Consider the following 20,114-nt stretch of genomic DNA (forward strand, 5'->3'; position numbering starts at 1 on the left):
GGAAGGTGATTGCCAGTGGCACCCCGGTGCTCACTGTGCATAGCCCGGCTCAAACCAGTTTCGGGGGCACACCAGCCCCTGAGCTGGCGCGAAGCCGGACAAAGGATAGGGGTGTAACCACCCCCCTCCTGGCTCCACCCATAGGTAGAACCTAGTCACGGGCCAGCCCCTTTTCTTAGAATAAAGGTAGGAGCGCGTCCCCTTCCCAAATTGGATAATCAGATAATCGGATAACTCCGAATCACGAACCACTTTCCACGAAAGGAACTCTTGACTATTTCTGAAGACTCTCCCTTGTGGCTAAGGAGTAGCCACCCTGCACCAGCAGGCACCATCTAAGCGCTTGCGGTTTGCTGTAAGTCTCTCCTACGGATCAAGACTGCCCAGCTCGACGAGACCCGAGTTCCCTGCCATCTCTGACCTTTTACCTACCTCATCAGCCCAGCTGAGAGTCGTAGGTGTGACGAGACCTGCGGGACCGGCTATCTTCAGAACCTGCACGACGCTTATCTAGCACGCCCACCGAGGGACCCTCGAGTGAGTGCACCTAGGGTTTGAGAAGCCCTAACCCTGAGCAGCTCCAGCATCGAAGCCTGCCTCCCCAGCATCCCCGAGATCTGCGTGGGGGCCCTTCCGCTCCTTGCTGTTCACCGCGTTGTCCGACCACTTGCCGACCGGCTTGTGGCCCTCTTCACGACGCACCACGGTTGTTTCATCACTAGTCTGGTTGCTCCAAACTGGCTCTTGCTCCCCTTCAACAGAGGAGTACCCCGGACCCTCCTGGTCCACTCCCGACGCCATCTTGACTCCCCCGCTTGGGTTGCCACTGCCAAGATCCGCTGCCCCTTCCTGGGCCCAGCATCATCGACAGCAGACACCTTCGTGGGACAGCTCGCCCTCCATCCTGGTCGCCGCCGCGCCTCCTGGTCCGAGGAACAGCTGAGTCCGACGTCACCCACTCACCTGGTCGAGGTGACTTCAGCCGGTACCCTCCGGGTACCCACACGATCGCTGGCTAGCGGTTGAGAACTGAGTCCCCTCTGCTTTCAGGTTTCCTTCATCACCGGTCCAGGCTTGGATCACTCTGAACATCGTCACTGGTCGCCTGCCAGCAACTTCTTCTTTCAGGCTCCTGAAACTACACGAGGACTCCCGACATCTTGCCGAACTTCACGCAGCCGCAGCCTCCGGGCTAGGTAACTCGAGCATCTCGGTGCTCCATCGCAGGTTCGCTCTACAAGTGTCCAGTTCCTTTTTCGTTTAGTCCCACTGATCGGATCACTCCGGAATCAGTACCTCCAGACTCTAACCATTCGCATTTCACTGTTAGTGTAGATGGTTTCTCGTGCCCCTCGGGCATTTGTTTAAATTGTGCAACTGAAGTATTTTCCTAAGAGTTTTGTAGTGTGCTTAGCTCCCTGACTCATAAAGAGCCAGGGTAGTCTTGTTATAAATAAATATCCTTTTATTTTCATAACAACTTGTGTGGTGTCCTTTCACTTGGTGTTCAAGGGGTATATGTGATGGTGAACAGCTGGCTTAACACGCCCTCTAGAGTTTAGCCTAAGACTGCTCGTATCCACGCTACTAGGATAGCTGGTCTAAAAGGTTGACTTACAACCAATCATCAATAAGGGTCGTTTGGAATGATACACAGTGATCACTAGAATAGTGAGCACTACATATCAGGCCAACTTCTCACATTGGTGAGCAGCGGTTGGGATTTGAGCTTGCTGTTGTTTTACCACACACGTATCCTAAGAATATCGCAGTGAAAGATCACATAAGTACCCAGGTACATATAACTTAACTTAGAATACTCCGAGTTCTACTGAACCGGCTGTTGTAGTGTAACAGGGCTTAGCACACCCTGACTACAACTCTTAGCAAGGGATCAGTAGGTAAACCCATAGTATAGGTAGGTGCAACACTTACACCTCACTAGAAAAGCATGTCGATCCACGGAGAGTCTTCGCAGACTCCCTTAGTGGTCAGTGACCCTCCACAGGTCGTGTCACGATATGCAACTCTTAGCTTCAAGGAGATGCGACAACTGTGTGCCTCCAGGAAGCTAAACCAGGGTTCTAACCCTACCATCGCAATACTGATAGGTCTCTTAGAGGCGTACGATGCTAGGAGGTCCTCTAACCCAGGTCCCCCCAGTGCAGATGGGAACATGCCTCCCTTAGAGGGAACCCTCGGTGACCCAGACCTCGACCTCCACACAGAGGAGGAGGACGAGGACGAGTTATCGGGAGACGAGGCAGACAAAGGTCCAGTGGTAGTCGGCAGGCTTACAAGGACCAACTTAAGCAGGCATGAGAATGGAACTGGGGGAGCCCCGGGCCCACGCTCAAGCAGGCTTAACCTTGGGAACGGACGAGCTAGGTCTCTCTCCAGAGGCTCTGGCAGATCGGTTCATACACATGTCTCTCGGGCATCTTCTCAGAGAGGAATGAGTTCCCCTCAGAGGAGGGAGCATGAAGCGAAGATGCGGGAGGTCAATCTGAGGATCGAGCGGGAAGAACTTGCCCTCGCCAAAGAAAGACTTGCCTTGGCCCGAGAGCAGAAATTAAGTGGGTTAGATCCCACTGGTGGCAGCATTCTCAATAGAGAGAAAGACAGGGGTATAGACACTAGACACCTGAGTAAAATAGTGCCCCCCTTTAAACAAGGGGACGACATCCACAAGTGGATAACTGCCTTGGAGAGGGCCTGCACTGTCCAGTGCGTCCCCCCAAGTCAGTGGGCAGCTATACTGTGGCTTTCCTTTGAAGGTAAAGGAAGGGACAAGCTCCTCACTACAAGAGCTGAGGATGCTAACAACTACCAAGTCCTGAAGAACACACTGATTGATGGGTTCGGCTTAACCACGGAACAGTACCGGGTGCTGTTCCGGGACACCCAGAAAATTCAGTCTCAGGATTGGGCTGACTTTGTCGATTGTGCCACTAAGGCTTTGGAAGGCTGGTTGCTGGGTAGCAAGGTTACTGATTACACAGGATTGTACAATCTTATCATGCGAGAACAGATTTTAAACAACTGTCAGAACCAATTGTTGCATCAGCACCTTGTCGACTCGGATCTGACCTCTCCCCAAGAATTGGGAAAGAAGGCAGACAGATGGGTCAGAACAAGGGTCAAGCAGAACCAGAATCAGAACCAGGGTGGTCAGAAGAAAGCAGACCAAAAGGGTAACAAGAACGAACAAAATGACCAGAAGTCTTCGACAGGTCCCCAACAAACCAAAGAGGGTGGGGGTCAGGTTTCACAGAAGAAGAAGACTCAAGAAGGCCAGTCAAAAAGGTGGTGCCAATACTGTAAAAGTAAGACTCACTGGTTTAGTGAGTGCACCAAGAAAGGAGGGCAAACTCCTACCACTGCAGCCCCTAAGGCACCTGCACCCCCTAGTACAGTCAGCAGTGGTAGTGCGCCTCCCAAGGCATTAGTTGGGTTAACCTTGGGAACCGAGGGGAGTGACGACTTAGTCGGCACGCTCACTCAGGCCGTCCTTGTCTGTACAGGGGATATGGATATGTCCCCTGATGCCAGTCCCAATACTTTGGGCAAATACAGACAGACACCTTTGATAAATGGAAGAGTGGCTCAGGCCTACAGGGACACGTGTGCCAGTGTCACCATGGTGACGCCTAACTTCGTGGACCCTGGACAGATCATGCTAGGTACCAGCTACCTAGTGACCAATGCCAGCAACGTCACTACCAATCACAGTATGGCAGTTGTTGATTTCTCCTGGGGAGGGGTAAGTGGCCCGAAAAAGGTTGTGGTTAGCTCAGACCTCCCCGTAGAATGTCTGTTGGGCAATGATTTGGAAACGTCACAATGGTCAGAAGTGGAGCAGAGGACTCACATGGAGATGTTAGGCTTGCCAGCACATGTCCTTGCTGTGACCAGGTCACAGGCCAAAAGATGCCCCACTGAACAGGTGCTGGATCCTGGAAGAACGGACCAGACACCTTCCAAGAAAAGGAGCAGTAAGGGTAAGGCTTCGCCTTCCCCCTTGCCCCAGGTCGTGGATCAAGTCTCCGAGGAGGCTGACCTTAAAGAACTGAGGGAAACTGAGCCGCAAGAGCTTGAACCTGGTCAGGTTGAGTTTCTGGGCTCAGGGGGACCCTCCAGGGAAGACCTGGGGAAGGCACAGTTAGACTGCCCCTCACTTGAACCCCTCAGACAGCAGGCCGCTGCTGAGGCTGCAGGGAACGCCACAGGTACCCACAAAGTGTACTGGGACGATGGACTCCTGTACTCCGAGGCAAGAGACCCCAAACCTGGTGCGACCAGGAGGCTGGTCATCCCCTTGTCTCTGAGAGGTTTCCTTCTCACCTTGGCCCACGAGATTCCCCTTGCAGGTCACTTAGGCCAGAATAAGACTTGGGACAGAATTGTTCCACACTTTCACTGGCCCCACATGTCCGAAGATACGAAGGAGTTTTGCCGCTCCTGTGTCACTTGCCAAGCCAGTGGTAAGTCAGGTGGCACGACAAAGGCCCCCCTCATACCACTACCAGTGGTGGGGGTACCCTTTGAACGAGTGGGGATCGACATTGTCGGACCAATGGAACCCCAGACAGCATCAGGGCACAAGTTTATACTGGTGGTGGTGGACCACGCCACCAGGTATCCTGAAGCTATTCCCCTTAGGACCACTACAGCACCTGTGGTGGCACGGGCCCTACTCGGAGTGTTCTCCAGAGTGGGCTTCCCTAAGGAGGTCGTCTCAGACAGAGGTGCAAACTTCATGTCGGGATATCTGACTGCTATGTGGAAGGAATGTGGTGTCAACTACAAGTTCACCACACCCTATCACCCACAATGCAATGGGCTTGTTGAGAGATTCAACAGGACCCTAAAAGGGATGATTCACGGACTACCTGAAAAGCTTCGGCGGAGATGGGATGTCCTGATACCCTGCCTCTTGTTCGCCTACAGAGAGGTCCCGCAGAAGGGGGTTGGCTACAGCCCTTTTGAGCTTCTGTTCGGACATCCTGTAAGGGGACCCCTTTGTTTGGTAAAGGAAGGATGGGAGAGACCTCTCAGAAAGCCGGCATCAAACATTGTGGACTATGTGCTCGGTCTCCGCTCGCGGATGGCGGAGTACATGGAAAAGGCGTCTAAAAACCTTGAGGCGAGCCAAGAATTACAGAAAGCTTGGCACGACCAAAAGGCTGTTCTGACTGTGTACCAGCCTGGACAGAAGGTGTGGGTGCTGGAGCCAGTGGCCCCAGCAGCACTCAAAGACAAATGGTCTGGGCCCCACACGATCATTGAGCAAAAGGGAGAGGTCACCTACTTGGTAGACCTGGGAACTCCCCGGAGCCCCCACAGGGTGCTCCATGTAAACAGGCTCAAGGCATATGTCGACAGGGAGGGCATGGGCTTGCTCATGGCCACAGATGAGGGACAGGAGGAGGAGAGTGACCCTCTCCCAGACCTGCTCTCTCAGAACCCTGACGATGGATCAGTAGATGGTGTTGTCTTTTGTGGCAGCCTCTCTGGACATCAACAAGAGGATTGTAAACAGGTTCTTCAATCCTTTCGACATACGTTCTCTCTGACACCCAGTCAGACCAAGTGGTGTACCCACGAGGTCGACACTGGGGACAGTCTGCCCGTCAAGAGTAAAATCTATCGGCAACCTGATCATGTCAGAGACTGCATCAAGACAGAGGTGCAGAAAATGTTGGAGCTGGGAGTCATTGAACCCTCGGACAGCCCCTGGGCTAGTCCCGTAGTGCTCGTGCCGAAACCTCACACCCAGGGCGGTAAGAAAGAGATGAGGTTTTGCGTGGACTACAGAGGTCTCAATGCGGTCACTAAGACTGACGCCCACCCGATACCAAGAGCAGACGAACTTATCGACCGGTTGGCCTCGGCCAACTACTTAAGTACGTTTGACCTGACAGCTGGGTATTGGCAAATCAGGTTAGCTGAGGAGGCCAAGCCCAAAACAGCATTTTCTACCCCGGGTGGGCATTATCAGTTCGTGGTAATGCCCTTTGGTTTGAAAAATGCACCTGCCACCTTCCAAAGGCCGGTGAATCGAGTTCTCACTGGGTTGGACGACTTCTGTGCGGCGTATCTGGACGATATCGCTGTCTTTAGCTCCACCTGGGAGGATCACCTGGTCCACCTGAGGAAAGTGTTAGAGGCCCTGCAGAAGGCAGGCCTCACTATCAAGGCCACCAAGTGCCAGATAGGGCAGACACAGGTTGTATACCTGGGCCACCTTGTAGGTGGAGGCCAGGTTCAACCATTGGAGAGCAAAATACAGGCCATCCAGGACTGGGCTCCTCCAACCACCCAGACTCAGGTTCGAGCTTTCTTGGGCCTGACTGGTTATTACCGGAAATTTGTCAGAAATTATGGATCCATTGTGACCCCGCTAAACGACCTGACAAGTAAAAAGATGCCAAAAAAAGTTCAGTGGACAGCAAGCTGTCAGAAGGCATTCGATGACCTAAAGCAGGCCATGTGCACAGCACCTATCCTAAAGAGTCCAGACTACTCCAAACCATTCATTGTCCAAACAGACGCTTCGGAGCTGGGTGTGGGAGCTGTTCTATCGCAACTGAATTTTGATGGTCATGACCAGCCCATAGCTTTTATTAGCAGGAGGCTGACCCCCAGAGAGAAGAATTGGTCAGCTATTGAGAGGGAGGCCTTTGCTGTGGTTTGGGCCCTGAAGAAGTTGAGGCCATACTTGTTTGGCACTCACTTCAAGATTCAGACCGACCATAAGCCCCTCTTGTGGCTAAATCAAATGAAGGGTGAAAACCCCAAACTACTTAGGTGGTCCATTTCCCTACAGGGGATGGACTTCACAGTGGAGCATAGACCTGGCACTGATCATGGCAATGCAGATGGGCTCTCCAGGTATTTCCACTTAGAGCAAGAAGACTCACCTGGTCAAGGTTAGCTTATTGTTCCAAAGTTTGGGGGGGGGTCATGTAGGAGAGTAGGGTCTGCAATCCTATGATCACCCAGATTTTTTGCTTTTGCTTCATTGGTTTACGACTTTCTCCGGCTGTGGGCCTGCCAATCAGACCCACAGCCTAGCTGTTCTCTCTCGAAATTAACACACATGTACATTAGGTGCATCCACTAATTGGAACTGGGCCGCCTTGTCAGTCCCTGTCTCAGCATACCACAGGTATCCAGGGCATCGGTGTACCCAGGGCCTACCCGGGGCTGAAGCATGTATTATGCCACCCCTGGAATGGCCGCCCAAATCTGACACAACTGGCTGCACGACAGCTGGGGCCACGTGGTGTAATCATCCGTTGCTGTAGGTGTAGTATTCCTACACCTAAACCCTAAAATGGACACATGGATTCCTATCAGTCACTCCTATAGCAGGCCTTATCAATCCTGAAGGCAGAGTGCAGGGAATCATGTGGGACGGTGGTCTGGCGCGAGCTGAGCCCGTCGACGGCTTGCGGAACCAAGTCCTAATAGCCGTTCCATGGTGACGCGGGCCAACTACTTTTAATGCCTTATAATCCTTGCGGTTATTTGCTAACTTTGGCCTCACATCACCTACACATGTCGAGTAAGGTGTCATACGAATGGGAATACGAACCCCTCGCCAGTCCTGGTGACGGGGTTGGCATTCCCCCCTTTTAGAGGGACACGACATGGAAGTAACCTTGAACCCCGGTTAAAGTTGACTCAAGCCTCAGCATCACAAAATGGATGCTGCCACCAGACACAAGTCTGACCTCCCGCTGCTGGGGGACCTTCCAGCAAGGGGAGCTTGGACAAAGGGTTTCCTGTCGAGGGCGGTGTTAGCACCGTCCCAGACAGGGTTTGTGTATCCCAGGTAGGCAGGGCTGAAAGGAAGGTGATTGCCAGTGGCACCCCGGTGCTCACTGTGCATAGCCCGGCTCAAACCAGTTTCGGGGGCACACCAGCCCCTGAGCTGGCGCGAAGCCGGACAAAGGATAGGGGTGTAACCACCCCCCTCCTGGCTCCACCCATAGGTAGAACCTAGTCACGGGCCAGCCCCTTTTCTTAGAATAAAGGTAGGAGCGCGTCCCCTTCCCAAATTGGATAATCAGATAATCGGATAACTCCGAATCACGAACCACTTTCCACGAAAGGAACTCTTGACTATTTCTGAAGACTCTCCCTTGTGGCTAAGGAGTAGCCACCCTGCACCAGCAGGCACCATCTAAGCGCTTGCGGTTTGCTGTAAGTCTCTCCTACGGATCAAGACTGCCCAGCTCGACGAGACCCGAGTTCCCTGCCATCTCTGACCTTTTACCTACCTCATCAGCCCAGCTGAGAGTCGTAGGTGTGACGAGACCTGCGGGACCGGCTATCTTCAGAACCTGCACGACGCTTATCTAGCACGCCCACCGAGGGACCCTCGAGTGAGTGCACCTAGGGTTTGAGAAGCCCTAACCCTGAGCAGCTCCAGCATCGAAGCCTGCCTCCCCAGCATCCCCGAGATCTGCGTGGGGGCCCTTCCGCTCCTTGCTGTTCACCGCGTTGTCCGACCACTTGCCGACCGGCTTGTGGCCCTCTTCACGACGCACCACGGTTGTTTCATCACTAGTCTGGTTGCTCCAAACTGGCTCTTGCTCCCCTTCAACAGAGGAGTACCCCGGACCCTCCTGGTCCACTCCCGACGCCATCTTGACTCCCCCGCTTGGGTTGCCACTGCCAAGATCCGCTGCCCCTTCCTGGGCCCAGCATCATCGACAGCAGACACCTTCGTGGGACAGCTCGCCCTCCATCCTGGTCGCCGCCGCGCCTCCTGGTCCGAGGAACAGCTGAGTCCGACGTCACCCACTCACCTGGTCGAGGTGACTTCAGCCAGTACCCTCCGGGTACCCACACGATCGCTGGCTAGCGGTTGAGAACTGAGTCCCCTCTGCTTTCAGGTTTCCTTCATCACCGGTCCAGGCTTGGATCACTCTGAACATCGTCACTGGTCGCCTGCCAGCAACTTCTTCTTTCAGGCTCCTGAGACTACACGAGGACTCCCGACATCTTGCCGAACTTCACGCAGCCGCAGCCTCCGGGCTAGGTAACTCGAGCATCTCGGTGCTCCATCGCAGGTTCGCTCTACAAGTGTCCAGTTCCTTTTTCGTTTAGTCCCACTGATCGGATCACTCCGGAATCAGTACCTCCAGACTCTAACCATTCGCATTTCACTGTTAGTGTAGATGGTTTCTCGTGCCCCTCGGGCATTTGTTTAAATTGTGCAACTGAAGTATTTTCCTAAGAGTTTTGTAGTGTGCTTAGCTCCCTGACTCATAAAGAGCCAGGGTAGTCTTGTTATAAATAAATATCCTTTTATTTTCATAACAACTTGTGTGGTGTCCTTTCACTTGGTGTTCAAGGGGTATATGTGATGGTGAACAGCTGGCTTAACACGCCCTCTAGAGTTTAGCCTAAGACTGCTCGTATCCACGCTACTAGGATAGCTGGTCTAAAAGGTTGACTTACAACCAATCATCAATAAGGGTCGTTTGGAATGATACACAGTGATCACTAGAATAGTGAGCACTACATATCAGGCCAACTTCTCACATGAACTATCAACCCATGATACTTAGAAGGGTCTACCCATTTCTTCAGATGTATCTTGGAAGATAATTTACCATGCCTTGGCCGGTTCATGGAAGAATTTATGGGAAGTGGTGGAATCTAGTGGTTAAGTTACTGACATTGGAGACTTGCATTTCAATCTTAGTTTTATATTTTGAACAGACCCATTCAGTATTAGGCAACCAATTATATCCTTGTGCACCTAACATTTTAAATATGCTAAATTATATAATGCAACACAAACTTTGCTAATATGTGCAATGTCAGCTTGCAAATAACTTGTAGTATTCAAATTATTATTATACCAATTAGATTTTTCATGCATTCCATCAGATCCAGTTTTCTGTAATCTTTACTCTGTCTACGCCCAGTGATATTCTAGTACTGCCTCTCATATTCCATGCGCTCTTACTACAACAAAAAATCCCTGTCAAATACTCTGATGCCCCTAGGAGCTGAGTGCCACCGCATTTACATATGCACAAAATAAAATGGCATTGTTAGAGGCTCCAATGGTTAAAAAGTGGCCTAGGACTGAAAGTTTCAGTGAAGTAAATGTTCTCTAAAAATCCATTGCACTGTCCACAAAAGAACTAATCCGCCACCATACACCCGAGGACACAACCTCTGAGTGGTCATCGCAGTGTTGATTAACTACATAAGATCCAAGAGTAAGAAGCATAGGCACATCTATCAGAGTAGTTGCCTGTCACCTTCAGAATAGCCTTGAGGAAAAGCCTGTTTAAGGAGGTCTTCTCTCCAAACCTACTGAGTAACTAAACAAACCTTGCCTTCATCAATTGGCTCCTACAGCAATTATTACAGGATCCCACCTAGCCTCTTGAAGGTCTGGCATGCGTGAACAACCCATCTCCATCCACATTGACTGTAGGTTCACTTGAGGAAGTATCTTTGCTACAAAGGTAGTGGAACACAACAAGCAGCTGAATCACAAAACAATTTCACGAATAAACAAGACCCCAATAAATAAGACCTTAGAATGGGTTTGTGGTTTTTGGTGGTACTGTACATTTTTTGTTTTGATGCACCAATACTGATCTTGCAGCATTCGGGGTTTGCTTGTGTCCTGTTTTATGCTAGCGTCATGAATTCCTGCTTTTCTCCTATCTCGAGTACTGCTACTAAAATATTCTTATTTTTCCCTGTCATTACAGGTACCAAACAGAAGAAGTCATGCCAAAAGAATGTGTTCATCATCCTGGGATTTCTATTTATTCTGGCAATACTAACTATCATTACCGTGGCAATAATACAAAATAAACCCCTTGAGAAGAATGTTAAGGTAAATTATATGCAACCTTCAAGAACTACAGCTGTGTCATTGTCAAGTGTACCCAAAACAAGAGGTTGGTTGAGTATCTGCATGTGTGTTTAATCATTTGTGATGTCAGGCAGTAGATGAGAACTGAACCACGGGTGACAATCTGAAACCAGTGAGTGGTAGGTAGAGTGACGTAGAGGGACATCAGACCTTACTAGTAATGGTGACATCTGTCATTAATCAGTCAGGCATAGAGAGTAACTCTTGTACAAAGTATGCCAGTTCCATGTGACAGCTAAGACGGGATTTCTGAAGTCTGATAAAGTCGGTGTGGTTTGTAGATCAAGGTCTCCACTCAAGGTAAGAGAAGTCGAATGACTTCGAGACTGATCTAAACCTCCTGTGGCGCATTGGGGTTTGGAGACGTAATGACTGTGAAGGGTTTGCAATTGACTGGGCCAGCAGGAAGTTTAACAGATGGAGGTCTCTGCATTGATCATCTTCTGTTACAGGATGCCATACACCATATACCAATTTCAGGAGCGGTATTAGGAGCTATAGCCAGAGCCTGCTGAGAAAGGTCCGTCACCTTGCTGGCTTCATGTAGGAGATCGTGAAGGTGGAGGTTGAGCGTCCTATTGAACAGGGTGAAGGTGTCAAATTTGAGCATTTTGCAGGATGCTGGAATGAACATTGCTAAGTCCAAGTAGGCTTTTGAAACCGTCACATTTTCTGATAATACTTTTATTTGCCCGCGTTTTGGCATATTTGAAGTTTAGAAGTGGATGATTTTTCACAAATTGAATGGGTTGTAGTTGGGAAAGGTCGTGCCAAGATGATGAGAGTTGAGTCTTATTTTGTTGTCAAAGTAAACGTGAATTTCTAGGCACTGATCAAGAGAAGAATAGTCTGCCAAGGAACAAGAAAAGCCAAGAAGCAGTGGACGAGAGAAGTAAATAATCTCATTCTTGGCGGGTGGAGCATCAATCAGGAGGTCGTTGTCTAGCACTGGAAGACAGAGAGGTAATATGCAAAGTAGTGAAAGGACCTAGAACACCCGTAATTCGTGGGCATATAGTCTATCAATATAGGCATTCTGGATCAGATGCATGATTTCTGCGCAAGAAAGGATAGTTTGACCAGCTTGTCATATTTACAAGTTGTCCCGACCCTCTTTCTCTGGATGGAACCATATAAAATTAGCGGTCACCCAAAGACATTACTATTTTGTGCTGTTTGGTGCACCACATGAGATCAAGTGTTTCAATCTCAGACCAGTTCCCAATGGGTGGATGCCTGCCGCCAGCCATAACACCATTATCACAATTAACATATTGCATGGCTACCACAAAGTAAAATCCAATACACTGATATTGGGTTTTATCTCATCCACTGCCAATAACAGACTTTGACAGAAAGTGTGCATCTTGTGTTGCAATAACCCATGACACATCTTTTTGTGGATTATGTATAAGGCAGTAACGTGTATTCCAATCCTTTCACCTGGCTCCCGTCACCAGCGGTAACACTGACAGCAGTAAGGTTCGACGGGTGTAATATGTTTTACTGCAAATACCATAGGGGAACCACTTCATTAGATGCCCTAAGAAGTTCATGTTTCCAAATCATTATCACTGAAGTTAAGAAGCATCCAAGGTACTCCTATGGGTCCAATCTACAGCTTGTGTTGGGGCGGAAATGTAACTATTTCATTTCAGCTCCATCTGCTTTCAAGCTCCATCGGCTATTAGGAAGAAATATTGATATCAATTAAAATGTCTGACTGTTCTACAGCCTGTTACTCATACCTCTGTCTAAGCATTCTCCTGGTTGCATCTTTAGGAATAGGAGTTTCACACTGGTGGTCATGGGACACTAGAGTCTAACCTTTCCACATTCCTCCGAATTCAAGAAGGGTACACACTTTCTGGCACAAAAGGAAATTTCCTCTTTGCTTTTAACTGTTTGTTCAGTTGCAGAAGTCCCCTCTACGCTTCTTTCCATTTAAAATGTTTTATGGTTACATGAAGTCTCTGCTTTCTTTTCATGGTCACAGAGGGTAGCTCCAGAAAAAGCTGGGTTCTCTAATGCTCAAACTTCAGATCTTGTTCATATTTAGCTGTAATTAAATGCATTCCCTCTTACATGTCAGTAACTCTTATCTGAAAGGTGTTCCCCTTGAATTCTTTTCCATCTGGTTTGCTCATCGGCGATGTAGAATGGGTCTCCTTTATTAGTGGACCTCGGGGATCCAAGGAGCAATGAAGTGCAGTTAATATCGGCAGAGTGGCTTAGCTATCAGTAGTACAGCAGGTGCCGTAGCACCTGGTCTGAAGGCTGTGAGGGTTTCTCTGCACCCTAATTATCGTGGTTTGTGCTACTCAACATGTTAATGCTGTGGAGGTGGTTCCATGCTTATATTAGGGCCCATGGCACTCTACGCCAATGCTCAATTTCCTTCCAAACTGATTAGTAATCCCAAGGCATTGCTCTAGTGGAGGTTTGTCCAGGATTCTACATGTTCTGCGTGGGCGCTCTGGCCCCTTTTCTCCTTCATAATGGAACAAATTTGCATGTCCATTTTTTCCAGTTTGTGTTTGTCTCCCCCGTTGTGAATCCCGTTCCTCAACTCTCCATTACAGGATTGTTACGGTCTCTTCCTATTCCAAAAGCTTCTCACCTTAGTTTATCGAGCCTGGTTAATAATCCCTGGTACTCCAAGCACTGGATCACGTCTAGTGACCTGACTATCTGGAAGCCAGCCTTCGCTACCACATTGCTTCTGCTTACTTCCCATAAGAGGAAATAAGTCTCCTTCCACCTCTTCCTCCGTTTCTTCTGCCTATTTCTGGCATGGATCCCACCATACAGCAGCCCCTTATTACCATTACCAGGTATCAAGTTGATGGTAGCTATAGATTCACGATACAAGTAGGGCTGGAAGTCTCACCACAATATGCCTGTCTAGTTTGTTTTTTGTGGTCACTTTGTAGTCGCCGGACTGAATTAAGAATGGCGACCAAAAGTGACCCACTAGAACTTTCTGCTATGGTCCTTTCTCTTGTAAGCCGCTCTAAAGTCCGTGGACTGTCTCCTAAGGTTCTTTCCTCTTCCTGCAAACATAAAAACACACCCCCACTGACCTCAGACATCTGGGAGTCCAGACCACGGGTGCAGCTGTCTAGCCTCAGGCCCCAAGCATTGACATCGGCTCACTCAGTGTAGGGTGACCAGGCGACCCGGATTTGCCAGGACGGTCCCCGTTTTTCACCAGCTGTCCGGGCAGATTTCGAGAAATTTAGCTCACGTCCCGGTTTTTGAAGAGGGTCGACTAAAAACGGGGGGAGGTGTTTTTTTATGTTTTACAAAGCGGGGATAGTTAGCAGTTGTTCCAAGAAAGCAATTTAATTCACAGGCAAGCTACTGGGTTTAAAAATAGCATCTTATGAATGTTCTTACTGCCTGTTTTGTCATTCTCTGCGGAGGAGCGCTGTCATTCTGTGCGCTCGCTTGGCGTAAAATGATAGTCCTTCTTCTATTTTTGTGAAATGTCCCGTTTTTAGGTCTCGCCTGACCCAGCGCATGCTTGACATAGCCAATAGGTCTAGCTTTTGGGACCTTATAAGTATTTAGTTATGCAACTGTTGCATGGCTAAACACTAATAAGGTCCCAAAGGCGAGACCTATTGGCTATGCCAATGCTTGTTTTAGGTCTCGCCTGACCCAGCGCATGCGCTGGTCTGGCGAGACTTGTTGAGAGGGCTCCAAAAAGTGCTACCAGGCCAGCCTAGAGCTACAGTGCATGTGCGCGGGCACGCGCGCCGCGCTTTACCGCGATTACTTTCACTTTCGTGGCCGCAGGGCCGCTTTGCATAGCCAATAGGTCTCACTTTTGGGACCTTATAAGTATTTAGTTATGCAACTGTTGCATGGATAAACACTTATAAGGTCCCAAAGGCGAGACCTATTGGCTATGCCAATGCTTGTTTGCTTTAAAATTCTGGTCACCCTAACTCAGTGCAGATGCTGAATTCATTCATTGGGTCAAGATTCCGCTCAATGTGCCTCTCACACAACGTCTACATGCAATTCATGGGGCTTTGTGCGTCTTCCCTTTTATGACCAGTGTGCGGTACCTTGGCATGCGCGAGCGCAGCTCCAAGAAGGAGCTGTGGTTAATCCGCTTCCGTTGAGGTTTTCGCGGGAGGAAGTCGGCGCAGAGCTGACGCCAGGCCCGTTAGTGGCCGAGGGCGACAGGCAGCTGAAGGGTTCTTAAATAAACCGCCCCAACCCCCACACAATTTGTTTAACAAACCTGTTGTAATCCAGGACAGATGAATTGTTTCAAAGAACCAATTCGCATTTTTAAAGAAAGAAAAGAAAGTGTTTGTTTTTGTCCAGCATCGATTAGTTTTTGTAATGAAGTGGGTTTATAAGCGTTTCCTTGGTGATTTAATGTTTTTTTTTTAACCAAAAACGTACAATTCGTTTTTGGCTGGCATTGCAAACGAACATTGCAAAGATTTTTGCAGGAAATTACTTTTTTCATGCAGCATATTGGGGGAGTACCGAGAATTAGATTTTTTTAAACGCTATTTTCGATAGTCATCAAGAACATCGCAGCCCTGACATGGGCCGCACACCACTCGCCAAAGAAGTGAAGGTTGTTCAAGTTCTTTTTACGAGATACAAGCAAGGCAATCGGATCAGTACATAGATACTGCCGGCAGGTGCCTGGGACCACAATGACTCCCCCCGGCTGTGCCACAAACCTAAAAGTTAAATTAAGAAGAGAGCTGAGGAGTGTATGCACCCGCTGAAAGACTTGTTTGGGCCACGTAGAAATGTAATATAGCTATTTAAATATGTATCCTTGTGAGGTATGGCCAGACTGATGTTTTTTTTTTTGCAGAATACAAAAATTTCACCCAAAGCAAGAATTAAGCTTCTTGATTTTTCTTTGATTCATGCAGTGTGTTTTATTTTCGTGATTCCGACTCTGCGATGAAATGGATGGAATATCACCCTTTACAAAATGCAGTAAATGCCCTGCCCTACTATGATGTGTGGTCACTATGCTGAGTTTGGCATCGCTAGAGAAACATATACCATGCTTTTTTTCTGAATTTCTCAACTCTTTTTCTTGATTAACCCCAAATCTTCTATTACATTGTTAAATCCCATTGACTTCTCCATAAAATACATTTACACCCCTGAAGTATGTACCTCTTTTTATTTATTTTGTTGATTTTAGCCTACTAAACAGCACATGCTCTGTCCTTTTCAACAGCCTGCAAATTGCTTACCATTGGTTGGCTTTCCTGTCACTCATTTGCTTTCTTCTTGTTAGTACCCCAGCTTGTCAGTCTTCTATTTGTCCCTCCCATGAAGCATAGCTACTTTACTATCTTTTTTAATTGACTTGCTTCAATGCTTGCACTACTTGCTCGTCAAGCAGAGTTGTTTTCTTTTGGGCTAAGAACACCTTGGGACTGCATGTGCTTTTCAGCTGTCTCCTTGTGTACTTTTGTCCCCCTGCGCTCCGTGTTGCTCTCTATCACCCGTGCTCTCCACTCCACCCCCTCCAGTGTATGCTTGCACCTCTGTATTTCCCCCTTTGCTTTATCATCGTGTACTTCTCTCCAACGACTCCATGTTCCTTTTTCACCCATTGCGTTATCTCCCCACCCCAGTCCTCCATGTTGCTTGCCCCCAATCCATGCCCTCATACTCTCTCGGCTATTGCTACTCATCCTAACCCATGCCATCTATTTAGTACCCACGCCAAGCCCTCCGTGTTGCTTCCCAATCCTCACTTGAGAAAAATGCTTTTGTGCTATTTATATATATTTTTTAATTTACCTATTGAAATTAGTAAAAAAAAAAAAATCGTCAACATCATCTTTATATTTGACTTGTCATTTTTTTGTGTGGCCATGCTGCGCTGCATCGTGGATGCTGTACAGCAGGGCTAAAAACCATTGACAAAGGCAAGTGGTCCCAAAGACGAGACCTGTTGGCTTTGCCAGTGCTTGTATATGGCTCCAGTATGCTGCGTTGGAGCTCCATGCTGGACTGTTGAATCAAGTTTGTGGCGGTAGATGCAGTATGGTAGCTGTACGTTATCTGTTATAGTGACTTTAGGGATGGGTCCTACTTGGGTATTAGTTCAGCCGGAAGTAGTACCTTTGCTCAGCAGTCATCGGAAGTGGGGCTGCATAAGGGTAGAGTTTTTGTGTAGGAAGTCGTCCGTCTTCTTTACATAATCAGGAGGTCATTATAGTTGTACGCTCTGTATTGCTTGCTTGCATAGACGGAAGACTCGGAACTGTTAACAGATAATGGTTCCTGTTTGATAACTTTGCAGCTTAGCATCCTGGGCGCTCCGGGCTGAACTTCAGATGCCTCCATTGTGTTCTCTTTTGACACGTGCTCGCTGACATCTTTCTTTAGAGTGGAATCAATTAACGGCATTAAATGGTTGGTTAATGCTCTTGATCGTAAGTGCTTGGACGAAGTCCCAGGAAGTACCCCCTTAGAGGATAGGGAAACTCTAGTACTTGAAGAACAAACCATTGTTCGCGGAAAGATTCTTTGTGCAAACAAATGCCAACTAAAAATAAACTGCGACCACATTCCTATAGCACTAACTCAAAGTGTTTTGGTAAAAGTGAGCTCCTCGGGTTTCACTACTTGTATCTCCGTCACTTGCATAGTTGAAAGTGTATTTCCTGAAGCTCGGGTGCATCTCTCCCTCTCCCTATCAGACCAGCCATTGGCACATTCATTTGTTTGAGTAGAAACTGTTCCACACGCCATCAAAAGCCCCACGTGGTTTCTATGTAACCTGTTGTTCTTGGATACGCATCTCATGTGCTCTAATTGTCAACATATTCGACAAAACAGTTCTAAATTTTTGTTTAAAATATTTTGTGATTTTAGGTGTAATTACCATTCTGTCAAAAGGTTACCCCAGTCCATTTCACTCTATTGCTCATTCAGTCAGTGTTGTGGGCAGTCTTTATATAAAGTTCACAACAGGTGCCTTCACTTGCTGTGGTAGCTCGCTTGCCTAAGTAAGGAACATCTCATTAAAACATAACAGTGATCCCTCTTGCCCTTAAAAAAGGTCTCCCGGGTAACGTCCGCCTTTATCCTGCCTGATGTTTTGGGGACAAAAATGATGAATTGTTCGAGGACGGCTGGTGTAAAGCCAAAAATAGCTTACAAGAAGGGAGATTAATGGTTCAGGAGTTGCACTATATAATAGAAACGCTGTTGCATTGCTTGATGTCTCGAACATGCATCGTTGGCTCCATTTCTCTTGGTTACACCTATACTAGTTTGTAAAGAATTGTGTTTGTCAAACAAGCAAGGGAAGAATTACGTCAAATGACCAGCCTTTTTCATGCTTTTAATTGACTACTAACTTGTTCCTATCCAATATCAGCCATGCTTCGCGCCTGATTTTAAATTTGGTGGACAGAAGTAAGTCATTGGTTGTTAAGGAAACTTTATCTCTGCAATCCTGAGGGACCTCTGCCTGTCAAATTTTGAGTTGGTCGTGGGGCCATGGGGCCAGCAGACCACGCTATACATAGACAGGAGCTGTAGTGATGGAGGTTCCTGTCAATGTAGGAAAGGTTTGATGAACGGCAATGTCAAACTTGACAGTCTGTTGTCAAACTTTTTGCAAGTTTTCTATTTTTCAAAAACAAGCGGAAGTTGTTTTTTTTAAAAATAAAATGAATGGTGCTCACGCCATGGGAGTTCTCTCCCATAGTGTGGATACAACGTTCTACTAGTTTCACTCTCTGGACAGTGACGAACTGTTAAAAAAAACAAAGGCCACCTGACCGCCCACTGTAAATAGGGCAGACGGTCGGATCGCTTGCCTGTGAAGGCCCCTACTTCCTTGGGCCAAGATTTATATGAATGAGTAATTTTTACAACATGGGGGCAGGTGGGGGTAGATGCAAAATGGACGGGGCACTGGGTCAGGGAAGTAACACGGGAGGTGTTAGCAAATGGGAAAAAGACAGTAATTTGAAGATGGCGGGTAGAAAGCACATGGACGAGAAGGCAACAGGGAGTGAAGGGAGGAGCACACGTGTCAAAGAAAAAATCAGAGCGCGGCAGGGGGGAAAGAGAAGCAAACGCGGGAGACAACAGGAAAAGACATGCATTCTTATTGAGTGTTAACAAAAATTTACTTGAAGAAGTGAGTAGTGGAAGCTGTGCTTAATTTGAGCTGGTGGTTTCCTGTGCTCAGCACCGGCACCTAATTGCCAGCACCAGGACTTATGACAGCCTGCCACATGGCAGCGCTGTCTGGCTAATTTAGCTATTAGCATAACAACAGCTGTGTGTGATGGTTAGTGGCTGTGTTTGTACTGTCATTGCCAGCTGGCAGGGGCAATGTGTGGTGCAAGCTGCAGTGGCCTCCCGACGAGAGCCCCAGCACTTATTGGTTTGCAAATTAAGCACTGAATGGAAGGATACAATAATGCACCCATGCTCCAGGGGTGGGATGGTGGGATAAACATATTAATAGGAAGAAAATCACTCCCTGCTGATGAACAAGAAGCAAGTAATTGAAAGTGACAATGAAGATTACCAATGGTAAGCAATGGACGGCTCTAATTTTACGGTAAGCAAACAAAATGTCTTGCAACAGACTGCACAGGAGCTGTCTAGTAGGCGTAACCTAAACAGCAGGGAAAGAGCAGCAGGTTAACCCATCAGATAATGCCGAGAAACGTGCCCAAAATCACATTGATATGGGTTACAACTCTGACCCCAAATAACTAGTACCCCCATTTGTAGATGTTTGCAGAGAAGCAGTTACAGGAGAATTAAGCAAGATTGTGCATACACAGCTTATGAAAGTAAATCATCTTCCTTGTACCACAAAATACTTTCTTACTTTTATTTTTTATCAATTACTTGTACCTAGCTTCAATGATGAGACTACGCCTTAAAGCATCCTTAATTCTGTGGACTGAGATTGTGCCAACCCAAATCACTCTCAGAAGAGGAGATATGCCAAATTCTTTCTGTGGGCAATTAGAATGTCAGTGCCACGTTGCTGCTAAAGATTTAATGGGAGCTGAAAATTGACCTTTACTTTAAAGATAGTTGCCAAACTGCAAGTGTCAGAAGCTTGATGTTGATGTGATCCTTGAAGCATACATTCCTTTCTTCGCTTAACCTCAGTTGGATATCACAAGTCCGTGTCTGTCCCAGTGACTTATAA

The 20,114-nt window shown here is 47.9% G+C and overlaps 1 protein-coding gene across 2 annotated transcripts in view; it reads left to right on the top strand.

The window, feature by feature from the left end:
- Nucleotides 1-20,114, top strand: part of ENTPD1 (ectonucleoside triphosphate diphosphohydrolase 1) — a 248,134-nt gene that overhangs the window by 113,356 nt on the left and 114,664 nt on the right. For both annotated transcript variants that reach the window (XM_085606279.1, XM_085606278.1), the window contains exon 2: nt 10,752-10,879. In XM_085606279.1, the coding sequence (XP_085462405.1) occupies nt 10,752-10,879 (128 nt within the window). The remainder of the gene's footprint in view (nt 1-10,751; nt 10,880-20,114) is intronic.

This window comes from Triturus cristatus, chromosome 1_2 (assembly GCF_964204655.1).
Source record: "Triturus cristatus chromosome 1_2, aTriCri1.1, whole genome shotgun sequence".
Classification (NCBI taxonomy): Eukaryota; Metazoa; Chordata; class Amphibia; order Caudata; family Salamandridae; genus Triturus; species Triturus cristatus.